Genomic DNA, 20,131 nt, shown 5'->3' on the forward strand with positions numbered 1-20,131 from the left:
CAGACAGGGCCTTGCCCTCCGGGAGCCCACAGTACACTGGGATGGGGTGGGAGTGGGGGAAACACGCAGGAGGCCTTCAGCTAAGTGGGACAAAAACCACTCCACAGTGGGACAATGGCGTGGGGAGGGGAGGCGCCGCCGGGGAGGAGGCTCCGGGCGGGCCGTGCTGAGACCGCAGCATTTGACCTGGGACGTGAGCAATCAGAACGGCACGGCCCGAGGCAGCTGGGAACAGTGCTGCCCAGGGAACTGCAAGTTCAAAGGCCTGGGGAAGGGCCGCGCTGAGCAGCTGCGAACACAGGCCCAGGCCAGGCCAGGCAGGACCAGCCCCTTCAGGTTCGGAGTCCCACCGCAGATTCCGCCTCTTATTCTCGCTCCCATCCGGGGGGCGCCATCTTGCTTCCTTTATGGCGGCGAACGAGGCCCAGAGAGGCCACCGTCCCGCGCGGGGCCGCACAGCGGCGGGAGAGCTCCGAGCGCAGAGGGGAGCATCCCCAGTTCCCAGTCTCCAGTCCCCGGCAGAAGTAGGCGGAGCGACCCGGTCCCCGCCCCCGCGCCCGCCTCGCGCGCCCGCCTGGCCCCCTCGGCCCCGCCCCTGCTCCGGGGTGACGCGGGCCGGGGCGCGACGGTCTCGGCGGCGGCAGCGGAGGAGTGAGCATAGCGCGGGGCCACCATGGGGGCCCAGCTCAGCACGGTAGGCGGGGAGGGGGCGCCGGGGCCGCGGGGCGTCGCGAGGGACGGGGACCCGGCGGCGAGGGGGCGGGCTGGCCTGCGGGAGGGGACGCGGGACCCGGGCCGCACCCGGCCGCACCCACTTCGCCCGCCCAGCCCGCCGCGCCCCACCCCACCCCACCCCACCCCACCCCACCCCACCCCACCCCGGCCTGGGCGAGCTACGTGGTGACCGCGACTCACGCCCTGGCAGTCTGCAGCGAGGACCCAGCCCTTCTGCCCGGGGGGCGCGCCAGAGCCCAGCACCCGGGGGCACCTGGGCCCTGCCCTGGCCGCCGTGGGGCCTTGGCTGCTGGAGGGACCCGTGGTTGTGAGCGTGTGTGCCGCTGAGTGTGAGTGTGTGAGCGACCGTGTGAGTGGCTTGAGAGTGAATGTGTGTGTGAGTGTGACCGTGGGTGTGAAGGGCGGGCATGGAAACGTGTGATGGGGTGTGTGTGTGTATAGGAGTATGTGAATGGGCGATGTCACTGACGGCGACTGAACGTGTGTGTGTGCGATGTCACTGAGTCAGAGGGTTTTGCACGTTTAGCAACAAGGAACAGAACCCGCATGACACTGGGGCATCCTTCCAATGCTCAGTGGGCCAGGCTCCCAGCAAGGCCAGGCTCTCACTGACCCTGCAAGCTGTGCTGGGGACCTCACACTTTGTGGTGTCAGCGCTGTTTGCCCCATTTCACAGATGGGGAAATGCAAACTAGTCTTGGCCACCATCCCACAACGCCGCCGCCCGAGGGAGCCTGCTATGGGGTTTCAAAGTCCACTCTGCTGCTGTCACTCCTGGGCTGGCCTGGAGCCACCTTCCCTTCCCCTCAGGCCACCTCCTCTCCCCAGTTTCTCAAAAGTTGACCATGGTGAGGCTGGAGGCTTGAGTCTGTGTGGACATGTGGAGGCTGTGGCTGCAGAGGGCAGCTCTCCTGTCAACTGTGACCCGCTAGGCATGGGGAGGCTGGCACAGGAGGAATCAGCCCAGCGCCCCTCCACCTCCACCTCTATGCCTGGCATCTGCCACTTGGAGGGCACCTGGGTCCTCCCTCTGGCGCTGGAGTCTCCTCCTTGGAGAACCAGGCAAAAGGCCTCTTGGCTTGGGCGGTTGCTCAGGAAAGTGTGGCCCAACCCAGAACTTGGGGATGTTCAGACCCCTGGCAACCTTGGCCAGGGTGAACCTGTGGGCATCACCCCAGCCTCCAGCAACACCCGGCCCATTTTTCCCCAGAAAGCACCCGCCTCCTTTATTGTTGAAATGTCCTGCCTGTGTCTCTAAAGCTTCCTCTGGTCTCCACCCAACCCTTCCCTGCTGTTTTTAGTGGTGCTCCTTACCTTCCAGCTGGTGGTTGGATTTATGGCCACGTCCCCTACACCTGGCTGCTCCATACATTTCTTTTTCTTTCTTTTTTTCTTTTTTGAGACAGAGTCTCTCACCCAGACAGTAGTGCAGTGGCGCAATCATAGCTCACTGCAGCCTCAATCTCTTGGGCACAAGTGATCCTTCTACCTCAGTGTCCTGAGTACAGGCACGTGCCAATATGCCTGGCTAATTTTTTTTTTTTTTTGAAACGGAGTCTCTCTCTGTCACCCAGGTTGGCGTGATCTCAGCTCACTGCAACCTCCACTTCCTGGGCTCCGGCAATTCTCCTGCCTCAGCCTCCCAAGTACCTGGGATTACAGGCACTCACCATCACAGCTGGCTATTTTTTGTACTTTTAGTACAGACAGGGCTTCGCCATCTTGGCCACGCTGGTCCCGAACTCCTGACCTCAGATGGTCCACCTGCCTCAGCCTCCCAAAGTGCTGGGATTACAGGAGTGAGCCACTGTGCCTGGCCTAATTTTTTGTATTTTTAATGGAGACAACGTCTTGCTATGTTGCCCAGGCTGGTCACAAACTTCTGAGCTCAAGTGATCCTCCTGTCCCAGCTCCTCAAAGTGCTGGGATTACAGGTGTGAACTGCCGTTCCTGGCCTCATTCCATATATTTCTGTTGAATGGCTGAGCAGTCCTCTGTAAGGGGCAGAGCACTGCCTGGAAGTCGGGAGACCTTCACCAACCCTCCCCCCACCAGCCCCATCTCTCCAAGGGTGGGTGGGGATTACCCTTTGTGGGTGCTGCTGGGATCCCCGCTTGGCCCAGAATGTCTCCAGCACATTCTGAGCCAGGCCTCCTAGCTTAAGGGCTCCCCACAGTCTGCAGGAGGCTGGCTGGGGGCCTGGTGCTCTAGGTGTCTTATCAAAGACATGCAGGCCCCATGGGAGGCCTCTCCCAACACTTTGGGGGATCCAGGCCAGGGGTTGGCCCTGGAGTCTGCCAGCCACACTGGGAGAACGTTGGAGCTTGGCCTGCCATCCTGAACTGTGGTTCCCCTGCCTCCCAGCCCGGCTGTGAGTGCTCAGCGACCCTGACAGGTTGACAGGTAGAGTCTCCTGGGTTTTCCTACTGTCCCTGGCAGCCCCATGCTTAGTCTGTGGCCCAGATCCCAGCTCTGTGTCCACCTGTTCCTCCTCCTGGGTTCCCTTCCCCCACAGTTCCCAGCCAAGCCAGAGCCCCCCGCTGCAGAACTTCCTCCACACCCTCCCACTTCCTCCCGGTTAGAACAGCACCAGGAGGGAGGTGCCGCTCAGATTCTGGCGGGACTGCTCGTGGGCAGGCAGGGGAGAGGTAAGCAGGTCACCCGACTGGCTTGTCTAAGCTCTAGGGCAGGGAGCTGGCACCTGGGGAGGACCGGGCCTGCCCGGTCGGGGGCCCTGGCAGTTCTCTCTGCCTACCCCAAACCTGGCCTGGGCAGAGTGGAGGCCAGGGTCCCAGTGGGGAATTCCAGGGGTGGGCAGCTGAGCAGGGCATTCTATGCGTGGGGAGCAGAGCTACGCAGCCCCTCAGCTATGGTGCGTGAGCTGGGGGCTCCCTGGGACTCTGGCACCCTGTGTCCCTCTTCCCCTCTGTGTTATTAGAGGCAAGGAGAGGTGGGTGGTGGGTTCCCTGTTGGGGCAGAGCATGGCCTGTGGGCATTAGGTCAGGGTCTGGGAGGCAGCTGTCCCCTGGGCCCCCAGGTGGCTGGGGTGAGGTGTGTGTGTGTGTGTGTAAGTGTGCACGCAGCACAGCTGAGGAGGCACAGGGGTGGGACCTTGGCCTCAGCCATCTGCCTCCTGTTTACTTGGCCCACTGCTGGTGGGGGTGGGGGTGGTGCTGTGGACGAGGATGGGGCAGAGCCTGTTCTAACCGGTGTGGGTAGGAAGAGAATGCACCCCACCATGTGAGTCTGGTAGGGCCTCTAGCTTTCTGGAGGTGAAACCTTCGCCCCTCCACTGCTCCTGGCTGTGGTGCGCCCTCTCTGCCGGTGTCTGTCTCCCCGTCTGGCTTGAACTCAGGTGGGGCCTCCTGGCCTGTGTCCCCCGCATTGCACATGGGACATGCCACCTTAGTGCCCACTGGGGTTTGCGGACTAAATGACTGACAGACGGTGATGGTCTGCCTGTGGCTGCCTCCCCAGATAAGAACTTTTACCTATAAAAAGCCCCTCCCCTTCTCTTTAGTGGCCAGAAGGTGTCCCCAGGCTCAAGTCTGTCCCCTGAGGCTTGGTTTCCTCACCTGAAGTGAGAGGAGTCATGAACAGGCTTGAGGACTGAATGAGGTGGCGTGAGCAAAAGCTGCCCGCCTGGCTCCGGGCAGCCCCTGTTGTTGGGAGCGGACACTGGAAGGAAGGCCCCTGACTCTCATCTGCTGCCCACGGCGAGCCCGGCCTTCTGAGCAGTGCCTGACTCCCAGCTCGGCCCCGGGAGCTGCGTGTATCCTCTCTGAGTGTGGAACAGGCGTGGAGACAGCCTGGAGCCGGATCCTAAGCCCACCTCTGAGGCCTGTGCTCTTGGAGGACAAGCGGGCTTTTCTGACAAACAGGACGGCTGTGCCCCGCCCTCACCCAGGAGTCTGGGCTCTTGTCCTGGTTCTGGAAACTTCTAGGCAAAATAAAAAGACTGGGAGGGTGGGAGCCTGTTGTCCCTTCACTAATTCATTCCACAAATATTTGTTGAGTGCTTTCTGTATGGAGTGTTGGAGATACAGTGGTGACGACAGACACAGATCCTAGAGTCTGCTCCAGGGCCACTTCCGGAGCCTTGTGGGGAGCCGGCACCTGGGGTTGGGAAGGTCTGTGTGACGGTTGAGGCCAGCATTCGGAGACTTGCCATCGGAGCCACTAATACGTGGGTGTCTTTTTCTTGGCCCGGCGCCCACCCAGGCTCATGTCCGTGGGTTTAGGTTTAGGGCAAGGGAGGGAAGTGGGAAAGCAACAGAAAATCAGAAACCAACGCCCAGGCTCCACCCTGGGCCTCCTTGAGCTACATTTGTCCCCTCATTGTCACACGGGGAGCATGGTTGTTCCCACCTTGCACCACTGTGGGAGGGCCAGGGAGGAAATGGGGGAAGGTGCCTTGCAGCCCGTGAAGCCAGCTGCCCGCAGAGGGGCCTTAAGCTAGGCTGTGCACTGACACAGCTGTGCTGGAAAAACAGAACTCCAGGGAGCACCAAGCACAACTCCAGCTCCTAATGTCATTCAAGTTCATTGCCAGGGCCCCCAACAATGGTGGTTTCCTGTGAATGTAACTTAAGCCAACTTTTCCCCTGGACTCTATTCCCCATGGGCGTGGTTTCTGTGACTGGGAGAGGTTGATGGCAGAGGAATAGTCCTTGCCCCAGGGAGTTTCCAGAGGGGACCAGAGGCTGTGAAAAGTCTACCAAGGGCCTGATTAGCTAGGGAAGGGCTCATCAGGGAAGATTTGATGTTTGAGCTGGGGTCTGAGGAATAAATAGGAGTTCGCTAGTTGGATGCGTGCAGAAGAAGGACATTTAGGGCAGAGAGGAGAGCATATGCAAACGCCTGAAGCAAGATGGGCCCGATGTTGAAAGAGCAGAGAGCTGGGAGGTGAGTCCAGAGTTGGGGCCATAGAGAGGGTGCCTTCAGGTAGGCAGTGGGGAGCTATGGTGGGTATTTGAGGAGGGGGTGGAGCCGCCTGTTGGTTTGGGCCCCTGGGGCTGGGGGCAGGTGCTCAGACCTCACTGTGGGAGGCAGGATGTCAGATTTGGGCTGTGAGTATTGTGACTGAAGCAGAGAGAGTGCCCCTGTCCTGGGAGGTGGCTCAGGAAGAGCAGCACTTTGGGCTGGACATTGGGAGTCCAATCCCGGCCCACCCCGAATGGCTACATGACCTTGGCAGGTCACTTCATCTATCTGAGGGACAGGTAACAGTGTCATGTGGTGAGCGATGCTTGGAGGGCTGGCTTTGGTGTACTCGGGGCAGGTCACCCCCCTTTCCTGGCCTCGGTTTCCTCACGTGCTGGGATGATCACAGTGCCCGAAGCCTAGGGTTGAGGTGGGGAATATCCCAGGAAACCCGCGGCCCCTACTCGGAACAGTACCAGCTCAAGGGCATTGACCGCTGTGTGCCTTCTTCCTCCCCACCCTCCCCATCCTCCAGGTAGGGCCCGGGGAAGTGAAGCGACTCTCCTGCTGTCCTTGGCTGGGACTCAAACCCTGGTCTCTGGGATCCAAGTCCACAGCTGCCAACTGGGGCCTTAAAGGAGGCCGGGGATGAGTGAAACACCTGGGCCATGCTGATTAAATGGGTGGTGGCCACAGACCCCAGCTGGGTGGCCCTGGGCATGGATGAGGGGTGGGCTAGGCATCCACAGCCCTTCCTTTAGACCCATGGGTCAAATACCAAGGGCCCCATGGAGCGAGGCCGCAGCTGCACCCGGCATGGAGGCCCTGCCTGGGAGAGAGGCATTTTGTTTTAAGCCCAACAAAGGGCCTGTAACTGTAGCCGGGCAGCTTGGAGCTGCTGGGCCGGTAGGGAGGGGGGGTAGGGGCCAGGCCTGGTGTGAGGTTGTAGCACCCTGCCCTTCCTTCACTTGGCTATTCCACACCTCTCAGTTGGTAGTGGCCCCATGAGGGTGGCAGGAAAAGCTCCTGTGTATGAGCCGGGACTTTCCAGGTTATAGACCCCTACGTGACCTGGGCCCCCGCTCAACTCATCTCACATCTCTTCAGGGAGATAGGCCAGGCAGTGGCCCTCGCCTTCTACAGACAGGACATGTGGCTCCACCAGAGCGCCCTCCTCAAATTGTTGGAGAGTAGGGACTCCTGGTAGGGTTTCCAGAAGGGGAGGGGCAATGGGGCTAGGCCTTGAGAGGTTAGGAGCATCTTACCTGGCCCCGGATAGAGCAGAGGCACTTGTCTGTGTTCTGCAGAATACACTACCTCAAGGGGCCCGTAGCAGATCCCACAAAGGAAGTAGAGAGGCCTGCATGCATGCAAGGAACTTGTTTCTCAGCTTCCTGGCACTCAAGGTGAAAAGGGAACTTGCAGGGTAACGATAAGAGAACACACATGCACATTTGCTGAGAGAACTACAGTCAGGGAGGTATATGGGGAGGGTGTATAAACAACCTCTGAAACAGGTTTCTTGAGAGCCAGTGTTTTATATGAACTTTGGCTTCTCAGCCTCTCTAGTTGAACTACCAGTATGGGCTTCACACTTTATTTTGAAATAATTTCAAAGTTACTGGCCGGGCGCAGTGGCTCACGCCTATAATCCCAGCACTTTGGGAGGCTGAGGTGGGCGGATCACCAGGTCAGGAGATCGAGACCATCCTGGCTAACACGGTGAAACCCCGTCTCTACTAAAAATACAAAAAATTAGCCGGGCTTGGTGGCGGGCGCCTCTAGTCCCAGCTACTCGGGAGGCTGAGGCAGGAGAATGGCGTGAACCCAGGAGGCAGAGCTTGCAGTGAGCCAAGATCGTGCCACTGCACTCCAGCCTGGGCAACAGAGCGAGACTCCATCTCAAAAAGAAAAAAAATTTCAAAGTCACTGTAAAAGAGCATTTATGGGCTGGACGCGGTGGCTTATACCTGCAATCCTAGCACTTGGAAGGCTGAGGCTGGCTGTTTGCTTGAGCTCAGAAGTTTGAGATTAGCCTGGGCAACATGGTGAAACTGCATCTCTACAAAAAATACAAAAAAATTACCAAGGCCTGGTGGTACGTGCCTGTAGCCCCAGTTACTTCGGGGACTGAGGTGGGAGGATTGCTTGGGTATAAGAGGTCAAGGCTACAGTGAGCTGAGATCACGCCACTGCATTCCAGCCTGGGTGATAAAGTGAAACCCTGTCTCAAAAAAAAAAAAAAAAGAGCTCTTATGTACTCTTCACCCAGATGTACCTAATGTTATTATTTGCTACATTTGCTGTATTTCTCTCTATACAGTATATATCTAATGTATATTAAATATATTAGATACTACATGTTTGCATATCCATACAGTGGACCCTTGAATGGCATGGGGGTTAGGGGCTGACCTGTATAGTTGACAGTCCATGTATAGGCTGGGTGCGGTGGCTCATGCCTGTAATCCCAGCACTGTGGGAGGCTGAGGCGGGTGGATCACTTGAGGTCAGGAGTTCGATGAGACCAGCCTGGCCAACGACGCAAAACCCCGGCTCTACTAAAAATACAAAAATTGGCCAGGCGCAGTGGCTCATGTCTGTAATCCCAGCACTTTGGGAGGCCGAGGCAGGCAGATCACCTGAGGTCAGAAGTTCGAGACCAGCCTGGCCAACATGGTGAAAACCTGTCTCTACTAATGATACAAAAATTAACTGGGTGTGGTGGTGGGTGCCTGTAATCCCAGCCACTTGGGACGCTGAGGCAGGAGAATCGATTGAACCCGGGAGGTGGAGGTTGCAGTGAGTTGAGATCTCACCACGGCACTCCAGCCTGGACGACAGAGCCAGACTCCGTCTCCAAAAAACAGAACAGAAAATAAAAATTAGCTGGGTGTGGTGGCGTGCGCCTGTAATCCCAGCTACTTGGGAGGTTGAGGCAGGAGAATCGCTGGAGCCCAGAAGGCGGAGGTTGCAGTGAGCCAAGATCGCGCCAATGCACTCCAGCCTGGGCCAGACCTGTCTTAAAAAGAAAAAAAAAAGAAAATCCATGTATAACTTCTGGTTCCCCCAAAACTTTCCTACTAGTATACTATTGACTAGAAGCCTTACCAATAACATATTTGTATACCGTATGTATTATATACTATATTTTTACAGTAAAGTAAGCTAGAGACAACTGTTATTTTAAAAATCATAAGGGGCCGGGCATGGTGGCTCACGCCTGTAACCCAGCACTTTGGGAGGCCAAGGCAGGAGGATCACGAGGTCAGGAGTTCAAGACCAGCCTGGCCAACAGTGGTGAAACCCCGTCTCTACTAAAAATACAAAAATAAGCCAGGAGTGGTGATGCGCGCCTGTAGTCCCAGCTACTCGGGAGGCTGAGACAGAAGAATTGCTTCAACCTGGGAGGTGGAGGTTGCAGTGAGCTGAGACCGTGCCACTGCACTCCAGCCTGGGTGACAGCAAGACTCCATCTCAAAAAATAAATAAAGAGGCCGGGCGCGGTGGCTCACGCTTGTAATCCCAGCACTTTGGGAGGCCGAGGCGGGCGGATCACGAGGTCAGGAGATCGAGACCACGGTGAAACCCCGTCTCTACTAAAAATACAAAAAAATTAGCCGGGCGTGGTGGTGGGCGCCTGTAGTCCCAGCTACTCGGAGAGGCTGAGGCAGGAGAATGGCGTGAACCCGGGAGGTGGAGCTTGCAGTGAGCCGAGATCGCGCCACTGCACTCCAGCCTGGGTGACAGAGCGAGACTCCGTCTCAAAAAAAAAAATAAAAATAAAAATAAATAAATAAAGAGAAAAAAAGTCATAAGGAAGAGAAAACATATTTACTATTCATTAAGAGGAAGTGGATCATCATAAAGATCTTCATCCTTGTTCTCACGTTGAGAAGGCCGAGGAGGAGGCAGGGGGTAGTCTTGCTGTCTTGGGTGACAGAAGCGGAAGAAGATCCTTGTATAAGTGAACCACCCAGGGTCCTGACCATGTGCGATGGCTCACGCCTGTAATCCCAGCACTTTGGGAGGCCGAGGTGGGTGAATCATGAGGTCAGGAGTTCGAGACCAGCCTGGCCAACATGGTGAAACCCTGTCTCTACTAAAAGTACAAAAATTAGCCAGACGTGGTGGTGGTCACCTGTAATCCCAGCTACTCAGGAGGCTGAGGCAGGAAAATCACTTGAACCGGGGAGGCAGAGGTCACAGTTAGCCAAGATCACACCACTGTACTCCAGCCTGGGTGATAGAGTGAGACTCCATCTCAAATAAATAAATAAATAAAAATAAGTGAACCACTCAGGGTCCTTCCGGGGGGTGACCTTCAGGTGGCCATTCGGGATGATGGACTTTCTATCCCAGAACCATGGCTCCATTTGTCCGTAACCTTGTGGAGAAGACCCCAGCACTGGTGAATGCTGCTGTGACTTACTCGAAGCCTCGATTGGCCACATTTTGGGACTACACCACGGTTGAGCTGGTTCCTCCCACCCCTGCTGAGATCCCTAGAGCTATTCAGAGCCTGAAAAAAATAGTCAATAGTGCTCAGACTGGTAGCTTCAAACAGCTCACAGTTAAGGAAGCTTTGCTGAATGGTTTGGTGGCCACTGAGGCGTCGATGTGGTTTTATGTAGAGAGATCATAGGCAAGCATGGCATCATTGGCTAGAATGTTTGAAGACTAGTCTTTAACATCTGATTATATTTGATTTATTATTTGAGTGTTGTTGGACCAGGTGTGATCAGACTGCTATCTGAATAAAATAAGATTTGTCAAAAATTCCAAAAAAAAAAGTGAACCAAGCAGTTCCAACCCATGTTCAAGGGTCAACTGTGTCTATATTTTGAACCATTTAAGAGTAAGTTGCCCCTTTGCCCCTAAATATTTCAGTGTGTATCTCCTAAGAACAAGGACATTCTTTTGTGTAACCACAGAATAATTACAGGAAAGTAACATTGGTACAACACTATTATCTAATCCACAAGCCTTATTCAATTTTTTTTTTTTTTTTGAGATGCAGTCTTGGCTCTTGTCACCCAGGCTGGAGTCCAGTGGCATGATCTCAGCTCACTGCAACCTCTGCCTCCTGGGTTCAAGCAATTCTTCTGCCTCAGCCCCCAAAGTAGCTGGGATTACAGGCACTCACCACCACACCCAGCTAATTTTTGTAGTTTTAGTGGAGATGGGGTTTCACCATGTTGGCCAGGCTGGCCAGATTTCATCAATTGTCTCAGTATTGTCCTTTGTAACAATTTTTTCCTGGCCCAGTGCTAATCTAAAACCACATGCTGGAGTTAGTCCTTCTGTCTCTTTGGCCTCTGTACTAGTTTACCAGGGCTGCCATAACAAATTTTCTGCAAACCAGGCAGCTGAAGACAACAGAACCTTATTCTCTTACAGTTCTGGAGGCCAGAAGTCTGAGATCCAGGTGTCCGCAGGGCAGGGTCGTGCTCCCTCTGAGGTGTAGGGGAGGATCCTTCTACCTCCTTCAGCTCTTGGAGGCTGTCAGCAGTTTTTGTTCTTTAATTTTTTGTGTTTTTTTTTTGAGAGAGAGTCTTGCTCTGTCACCCAGGCTGGAGTGAAGTGGCATGATCTCAGCTCACTGCAACCTCCGCCTCCCGGGTTCAAGTGATTCTCATGCCTCAGCCTCCCTAGTAGCTGAGATTGCAGACGCCCACCACCACAACCGGCTAATTTTTGTATTTTTGGTAGAGACGCGGTTTTTCCATGTTGGCCAGGCTGGTCTCCAACTCCTGACCGCAGGTGATCCACCTGCCTCGGCCTCCCAAAGTGTTGGGATTACAGGCGTGAGCCACCGTGCTCGGCCCCCCTCCCCCCCTTTTTTTTTTAAACAGTCTCGCTCTGTCACCCAGGCTGGAGTGCAGTGGCACGATCTCAGCTCACTGCTACCTCTGCCTCCCAGGTTCAGACGATTCTCCTGCTCCAGCTTCCCGAGTAGCTGGGGTAGCCCGCCACCACACCCAGCTAATTTTTGGTAGAGACGGGGTTTCACCATGTTGGCCAGGCTGTTCTTGAACTTCTTTTTTTTTTTTTTTTGAGACGGAGTCTCACTCTGTCACCCAGGCTGGAGTGCAGTGGCGCGATCTCGGCTCACTGCAAGCTCCGCCTCCCGGGTTCACGCCATTCTCCTGCCTCAGCCTCTCCGAGTAGCTGGGACTACAGGCACCCGCCACCACGCCCGGCTAAATTTTTTGTATTTCTAGTAGAGACGGGGTTTCACTGTGGTCTCGATCTCCTGACCTCGTGATCCGCCCGCCTCGGCCTCCCAAAGTGCTGGGATTACAAGCGTGAGCCACCGCGCCCGGCCGCTGGTCTTGAACTTCTGACCTCAAGTGATCTGCCTGCCTTGGCCTCCCGAAGTGCTGGGATTACAAGTGTGAGCTACCGCGCCTGGCCTTTTTTTTTTTTTTTTTTTTTGAGATGGAGTTTCGCTCTTGTTGCCCAAGCTGGAGTGCAATGGCATGATCTCGGCTTACTGCAACCTCCATCTCCTGGGTTCAAGCATTTCTCCTGCTTCAGTTTCCTGAGTAGCTGGGATTACAGGCATGCGCCACCACACCCAGCTAAGTTTTTGTATTTTTAGTAGAAACTGGGTTTCACGATGTTAGCCAGGCTGGTCTGGAACTCTTGACCTCAGATGATCCACCCGCCTCAGCCTCCCAAAGTGCTGGGATTACAGGCGTGAGCCACCGCACCCGGCCTTTTTTTTTTTTTTTTTTTTTTTTTTTTTGGTATGGAGTCTTGCTCCGTCTCCCAGGCTGGAGTGTTGTGGTGCAATCTCGGCTCACTGCAACCTCCTCCACAGACAACCTCCTGCCTCAGCCTCCTGAGTAGCTGGGATTACAGGCATGCACCGCTGTGCCCGGCCAGGGATTCAGGTTTTCTAACCAACTTTTAGGGTCTTTTTTTTTTTTTTCAATAGAGACAGGGTTTTGCTGTGTTGCCCAGGCTGGTCTCTAACTCCTGGGCTCAAGCAGTCTTCTACTCTGCCATCGAGTAGCCAGGACCATGGGCGTGTGACACCACAACCAGCTAACTTTTTTTTTTTTTTTTTTTGAGATGGAGTCTCACTCTTGTTGCCTAGGCTGGAGTGCAGTGGCACAATCTTGGCTCACTGCATCCTCCACCTCCCAGGTTCGGACAATTCTCCTGCTCCAGCTTCCCGAGTAGCTGGGGTAGCCCGCCACCACACCCAGCTAATTTTTGTATTTTTGGTAGAGACGGGGTTTCACCATGTTGGCCAGGCTGGTCTTGCACTTCTGACCTCAAGTGATCTGCCTGCCTTGGCCTCCCAAAGTGCTGGGATTACAAGTGTGAGCTACCGCGCCTGGCCTTTTTTTTTTTTTTGAGATGGAGTTTTGCTGTTGTTGCCCAGGCTGGAGTGCAGTGGCACGATCTTGGCTCACTGCAACCTCCACCTCCCAGGTTCAAGCGATTCTCCTGCCTCACCCTCCCAAGTAGCTGGGATTACAGGCACCCACCACCATGCCCGGCTAATTTTTGTATTTTTAGTAGAGATGGGGTTTTCACCATGTTGCCCAGGCTGGTCTCGAACTCCTGACCTCAGGTTATCCACCCGCCTCGGCCTCCCAAAGTGCTGGGATTACAGGCATGAGCCACTGCGCCTGGCCTACAACCAGCTAACTTTTTATATTTTTTGTAGAGACGGAGTTTCACCATGTTGCCCAGGCTGGTCTTGAACTCCTGGACTCAAACTGTTCACCTGCCTCCGCCTCTCAGAGTGTTGGGATTACAGGCTTGAGCCACTATGCCCGGCCCCCTTTCAGGGCCTTTCTGAGGCTGAGATGTCAGGGGCAGGGGCTGGGAAGGAACAGCCCCTCAGGGCCATGTGACAGGGTCTGCTTGGGCCTGAGGTATTCCAGTGTGGTATAAGGGGATGGGTGGACTCTGGGTCAGCTCCCCACCTGCCAGCTGTGTGACTGGGTGAGTCGCTTTGCCTTTCTGGGCTGTTTCCTCATCTGCGAAATGGTGATGGTGACAGTGCCTACTGCACGGGATTGCTCTGAGGGCCGTGCCTGTGTGGTACCTGACGTGGCCCTGGGATCCCAGAGGCTGTTGGCCTTGGTGATCTGAGCAGTAGGGTCTCAGCTCTGGGGGCCTTGCAGATCACCTGGTCCACTCTGGTTGAGAGGGGAAGGGACTTTCTCAGGGTCACACAGCCAGTGACCTTCCCAGTGCCTGGCTCAGTGCTTTGCTTCCCCTTACACCTGATGGCAGAACCCCAGGTCTCAGGGACACTCATGGATGTCATTTGGGGGAAGTGGCTCAGTTTACCCAGCTTCACTGGCTTGTTCTAGTGTGCTCTGTGGGAGAGCAAAGAGGAGAGCATCAATCCCAGTGGCCCCAAGGGACTGGATTTAAAGGTGCCGTAGAGCCATTTGGTCAGTGTAGGCCTTTCAGATAGATTCTGAGTTGGGGTTATTATTTGTCTGTTTGTCTAAATCAAGCTAGAACTTGACATCACTTAATAAGACCAGGGAAGTTGACTAAAGGAAGGAAGAGAAGGAAGGAGCACAAATACATTATGCTGAAGTCCAGTTTTACTCTGAGCTTCCTAGTAGCCAAAGTGAAAAAGGATATGTGCTTAGACCCACAGGTCTTTTTGGTCGTGGCTCTTCAGAGGAAATGGAGCTTTTTCTCATGGTACTGAGCATAGAAGCCTGGGTAATGCTTAATGACAGGTGTCATGAGGCTGGTCTTTATAGCTTCTCCTAGTGGGCACCAAAATGGATGATGAAGCTCTCTGGATGAGGGTGGTGGGGAGAGGGTGCTCCTGGCAGAGGGGGCAGCATGAGCAGAGGCCTGGGAGTGTGGACAAGCTGGTGTGTTTAGGGAAAGGCAGGCTCCTGCACTGACCCCACGGGTCCTGTCGTTTCAGTTGGGCCATGTGGTGCTCTCCCCAGTCTGGTTCCTGTACAGTCTGCTCATGAAGCTGTTCCAGCGCTCCACGCCAGCCATCACCCTCGAGAGCCCGGACATCAAGTACCCGCTGCGGCTCATCGACCGGGAGGTGAGTGCCAGCCGCTGCCACTGCCTCGTCAGCATCACAGCATTGCCCAGCACCTACTCTGTGCTCAGGGCATGGTCCTGCTCTGAAGTAGATACTGTTGTCCACCCATTTTACAGATGGAGAAAGCAAGGTGATGTCCCTTGCTAAGGCCACCAGGAAGTAGCAGAGGGACTTAAACCCTAGTCTGTCTGTCCACAGAGCCCGTTCTCTGAACCACACTCACTGCCTCATGGAAGGTCAGAGTGGAAGGAACCCCTCAGAACTTTTAGGTCCAATCCCCCATTTATGGGGTAGGAATGCAGGGGGTGAGAGATTTGAAGATACGGTCTCCTCCCTCCTCCCCCTCCCCCAGCGTCATTCCCCACAGCCTGGTACTGCTGGACCTGGACACCTTTCACATCTGTGCACATTCCCTGGGTGCTCTGAGCTGTGTGGGCTTCCTCTGCCCTTTTTGATTCTTACTTTCTTTCATTAGTTAGTTCATACTTTTTTCTTTTGAGACGGAGTCTTGCCCTGTGTCCCAGGCTGGAGTGCAGTGGTGCGATCTTGGCTCACTGCAACCTCTGCATCCCCAGGCTCAAGTGATTCTCCTACCTCAACCCCCTGAGTAGCTGTGATTACAGGCGTGAGCCACCTCGCCCAGCCTAATTTTTGTATTTTTTGTAGAGGTGGGGTTTCGTCCTGTTGCCCAGGCTGGTCTCAAACTCCTGGACTCTAGTGATCCCCGCACCTCCACCTCCCAAAGTGTTGGGATTACAGGCATGAGCCATAGTGCCCAACCTGACTCCTTTTTTTCAAAGCTCTGATTATGATTTAAAACCATCCTCTCCCTCTTTTGCCTTGCTGCCCAGTAAAGGCTGCTTCCCTCGGTCACTTACCCTCTTCAGAGCCCCTCCCTTGCTCTATTTCTGGCCACCCCCAGCAGGCACAGGAGGGGTGTGGCTGGGAAAACTGAGTCACAGCAGAGAACATCATCTGCCAGGGCCCAAGTCTCCACCCTCGGCTTGTGCCTGGTGCCTCTGACTCAGGCTTCACAGGAATCTCAGGCTTCCATGGCACAGAGCTGGCTGCTTCCTGTAACTGTTGGGGCAAGTGTCTGTAATTGTTCCAGGAGCTCACAGAGAAGCTGACAACCAGAGAGAAGCAAAAAAATACAAAATGAAAAGTAAATTACCAGCCAGGCATGGTGGCTCATGCCTGTAATCCCAGCACTTTGAGAGGCGGAGGCCGGTGGATCACCTGAGGTCGGGAGTTCAAGACCAGCCTGGCCAACATAGTGAAACCCCATCTCTACTAACAATACAAAAATTAGGTCGAGCGTGGTGGCTCACGCCTGTAATCCCAGCACTTTGGGAGGCCGAGGCGGGTGGATCACGAGGTCAGGAGATTGAGACCATCCCGGCTAACACGGTGAAACTCCATCTCTACTAAAAATGCAAAAAATTAGCTGGGTGTGGCTGGACTCACACCTGTAATCCCAGCACTTTGGGAGGCCGAGGTGGGCAGATCACAAGGTCAGGAGATCGAGACCATCCCGGCTAACATGGTGAAACCCTGTCTCTACTAAAAATACAAAAAAATTAGCTGGGCATGGCGGCGGGCACCTGTAGTCCCAGCTGCTGGCGAGGCTGAGGCAGGAGAATGACGTGAACCTGGGAGGCGGAGCTTGCAGTGAGCTGAGATTGCGCCACTGCACTCCAGCCTGGGTGACAGAGCAAGACTCCGTCTCAAAAAACAACAAAAAAAATTAGCCGGGCGTGGTGGTGGGCACCTGTAGTCCCAGCTACTCCGGAGGCTGAAGCAGGAGAATGGCGTGAACCTGGGAGGTGGAGCTTGCAGTGAGCCGAGATCGTGTCACTGCACTCCAGCCTGGGCTACAGAGCAAGACTCTGTCTCAATCAATCAATCAATCAATCAATCGATAAATACGAAAATTAGCCGAGCATGGTGGCAGATGCCTATAATCCCAGCTACTTGAGAGGCTGAGGCAGGAGAATCGCTTGAACCTGGGAGACGGAGGTTGTGGTGAGTCGAGATCATACCACTGTACTCTACCCTGGCAACAGAGCGAGACTCCGTCTCAAAAAAATAAAACATAAAAAGCAAAAAAAATAAATCACCACCTCCCAAATGAGACCACACTTACCCTTGCGATATGATTTTTTGTTTGTTTGTTTGTTTGTTTTTGAGATGGAGTTTCACTCTCGTTGCCCAGGCTGTAGTGCAATGGCGTGATCTCGGCTCACTGCAATCTCTGCCTCCCAGGTTCAAGCGATTCTCCTGCTTCAGCCTCCCAAGTAGCTAGGATTACAGGTGCCCACCACCACGCCCTGCTAATTTTTTTTTGTATTTTTAGTAGAGTTGGGGTTTCAACATGTTGGCCAGGCTGGTCTCGAACTCCTGACCTCAGGTGATCCACCCAACTTGGCCTCTCAAAGTGCTGGAATTACAGGCGTGAGCCACCGTGCCTGGCCCTGTGATATGTTTTATACTTATGTAAGCAGGCACACATGTTTTTTTCTTACCCAAATGAAATAATAACATTTTGAAACCTGTTTTTTAACATTATTTTCCCTTGTTATTGTTATTGGTGGGTTGTTTTGTTTTTGTTTGTGTTTTTTTAGAACAAGGTCTCGCTCTGTCACCCAGGCTGCTTGCTGCAACCTCAAACTCCTGGGCACAAGCCTTCTGAGTAGCTGGGACCGTGTGCATGCACCACTATGCCCGGCTCTGTTACTGTCATTCCTTTTTTTTTTTTTTTTTTTGAGATGGAGTTTCACTCTTGTTGCCCAGGCTGGAGTGCAATGGCACAATCTCGACTCACCACAACCTCCGCCTCCCAGGTTCAAGCTATTCTTCTGCCTCAGCCTCCCAGGTAGCTGGGATTACAGGCATGCGCCACCACGCCCAGCTAATTCTGTATTTTTAGTAGAGACGGGGTTTCTCCATGTTGATCAGGCTGGTCTCCAACTTCAACCTCAGGTGATCCGCCCGCCTTGGCCTCCCAAAGTGCTGGGATTACAGGCGTGAGCCACCGCGTCCGGCCCTACTGTTTCTTAATTCCAGAAATAACGTATGATTTATATGTGCTCACAGTAAAAACTCTGTGAGGTATGACCTCCACCCCTGCCCCATTGCCGCATCCCAGGGCCCCGTGCAGAGGGCCCAGGTCACAGCTCAGCGTGAGCCTGCCAGACCCTATGTGGGTATCACGTTCATACACGGGTGTGTGGAGGTGCGGGTGTGTGCACACTCAGTTTCTTTTTTTGATAACCTGGTTTTTTAGCCAGCCATACAACATGGATCCTTTTAGTATTTCATCATAGGGATGTTACACAAGAGAGCATGTGGCAGATGTCCTAGGATTGCAGCTTTGCCCCCTCATTGTGCCCATGGTGGCTTTGCGGGGTCTGCAGTGGGCCTGCTCTGGGTGCTCTGTGCTTTTCCCCACCCGGCTGCCCTACTAGAGGTTGGCCAGCATCATAATTTTTCGTCTTTTGTCCTCATTTCTATTCTTTTTTTTGAGACAGAGTTTCACTCTTGTTGCCCAGGCTGGAGTACAGTGGTGCGATCTCGGCTCACTGCAACCTTGCCTCCCGGGTTCAAGTGATTCTCCTGCCTCAGCCTCCTGAGTAGCTGGGATTACAGGCATGCGCCACCACGCCCGGCTAATTTTGTAGTTTTAGTAGAGATGGGATTTCTCCATGTTGTTCAGACTGGTCTCGAACTTCCGACCTCAGGTGATCCGCCCGCCTCGGCCTCCCGAAGTGCTGGGATTACAGGCATGAGCCACCGTGCCTGGCCATCTCATTTCTATTCTTCCTCCAAATATTTTCTGGTACATGAGTGTCTGACCTTGACCCTTAGGACCAGTTGATAGTCCTGGAATCCACTTCCAGAAGGCCTTGGTGCTCTGTTTGCCCCTAGTGCAGAAGCTTCTGGTAGAGGCAGCTTTGAGGCCTGGGCTGCCTGGCAGAGGTTGGTGGGCCCCCTGCACACCTGATCCTGAGTGGCGTTTGCACTGTCTTTCCTGCGATTTGCCTCTGCTCACACGTGTAGGGACAGGTCTCTCCTTGAGGCAGTTGCTCTGTGCTGGAACACTGCTCAGGTCAGAGAGTTCTTGTACTGAGCCGAGATGGGCATCTGTGATGTCCTGCCCTGTTGGAGAGGTCTGTTGTCCCCCTCTAAATGATGACACCATCCACATGTGGACTTTGCCACATTTGGACGTAAGCACCTCTGCAGCGCCCACCTTCCGCATGGCTTCTTCACACTCCCTCTCCTGGCCATGCTGGGTACTGGGGACCCCACAGGGAGTGCACTCTCGGGCACTGGGTTTTGTTCCACCTCCGACTGGAACTGGTTTTGTGATTGTCCCTGGCCTGAGCGTAAGACCCACTTAACAAGACCTCAGGGGTTTTAGTCTCAGCTCCTTCCCTGGCCCAATCTGGTTCTTAGCCAGCCCCCCTTCTCCTCTGCCACTGTCCCAGCCACTGACCATGCCCTGGGTGCCCACCCCATGCAGGGTGGAAGCCTGGCTTTGGGCTCTTGGAGTTCCTGGGCAGGGAAGGCTCCCACTTTCTGCCCTGTGAAGCCCACCTCAGTTTTGGCTGCCCCATTTCCCAAGGGGCTCTCAGGTGCAGTGGCTTTTGCAGCCCCTCTCTTGGGATGCAGGCCTGGGCACGTGCAGCCTTGTCTAGCTCTGCCCCAGTTTGCCCATCCAGCCCGAGTTCTTCCTGCCCCTTCAGGCCACTGCTTGAGCTGATGGCAGAGATGGATTCCTCCCTCCCCGTCCTGGAAGTTTTTAGGGCTGTCTGGCATCCTCCCTTTGGGACCCTGGATTCATTCCCTGCTCTGGCCACCTTGTTTGTGGCCCCTCTAGGCCAGCAAGACAGACACACCCAGCGTGCGCCTGGCCTCAGCACCTCACACGCAGAGTGCATGCATGTGCATCTGCGCTTGGCATCGGTGTCACTTCTTACAAGGACAATCAGGCACTGGGGAAGGGTAGGGACACAAAGGAGGAATGGGATGGGGGCTCCAAGGCCTGGGAGCCCCCCTGGGAGGCCTCTGCCCTGGGGACCGTTCAGCAGCTTTGGGCCTCTCTCCAGATCATCAGCCATGACACCCGGCGCTTCCGCTTTGCCCTGCCGTCACCCCAGCACATCCTGGGCCTCCCTGTCGGTGAGTCACGCCCCTGCCGGGCCCACTCAGGGCCTAGCAGGCAGCTGAGGCACTAGATCAGAGAGATGGGAGCTTCACATTTCCACCAGAGAGAGCGGGAAGCCTTCAGGAGGCGATGACAGCTGCCCTGGGCCTTTGAGGGCAAGTCTGTTGGAATGAGAGTGGGAAGGCCCAGGGTCCCTGGCAGTGGCACCAGCAGGAGTGAAGGCGTGGAGGCAGGAAGCTGGGACGTGAGGG

At 54.9% G+C, this 20,131-nt stretch overlaps 2 protein-coding genes across 5 annotated transcripts in view; both read left to right on the forward strand.

The window, feature by feature from the left end:
* Nucleotides 1-548: 548 nt before the first annotated feature.
* CYB5R3 (cytochrome b5 reductase 3) overlaps nucleotides 549-20,131 on the forward strand; it is a 32,809-nt gene continuing 13,226 nt past the window's right edge. For 2 of the 4 annotated variants that reach the window (XM_055252572.2, XM_063622991.1), the window contains exons 1-3: nucleotides 549-694; nucleotides 14,579-14,710; nucleotides 19,822-19,894. In XM_055252572.2, coding sequence (XP_055108547.1) covers nucleotides 674-694; nucleotides 14,579-14,710; nucleotides 19,822-19,894 — 226 coding nt within the window. In that variant the 5' untranslated portion in view covers nucleotides 549-673. Of the gene's footprint in view, nucleotides 695-3,310; nucleotides 3,384-14,578; nucleotides 14,711-19,821; nucleotides 19,895-20,131 lie in introns of those variants that run through there. The other 2 variants (XM_063622992.1, XM_063622993.1) reach the window with 2 other exon arrangements.
* On the forward strand, nucleotides 9,976-10,437 carry ATP5MGL (ATP synthase membrane subunit g like). Its single transcript, XM_055252575.2, has one exon. It carries the CDS (start codon nucleotides 10,025-10,027, stop codon nucleotides 10,301-10,303), a length of 279 nt encoding a protein of 92 aa, XP_055108550.1. The 5' UTR covers nucleotides 9,976-10,024; the 3' UTR covers nucleotides 10,304-10,437.

This window comes from Symphalangus syndactylus, chromosome 18, assembly GCF_028878055.3.
Source record: "Symphalangus syndactylus isolate Jambi chromosome 18, NHGRI_mSymSyn1-v2.1_pri, whole genome shotgun sequence".
Classification (NCBI taxonomy): Eukaryota; Metazoa; Chordata; class Mammalia; order Primates; family Hylobatidae; genus Symphalangus; species Symphalangus syndactylus.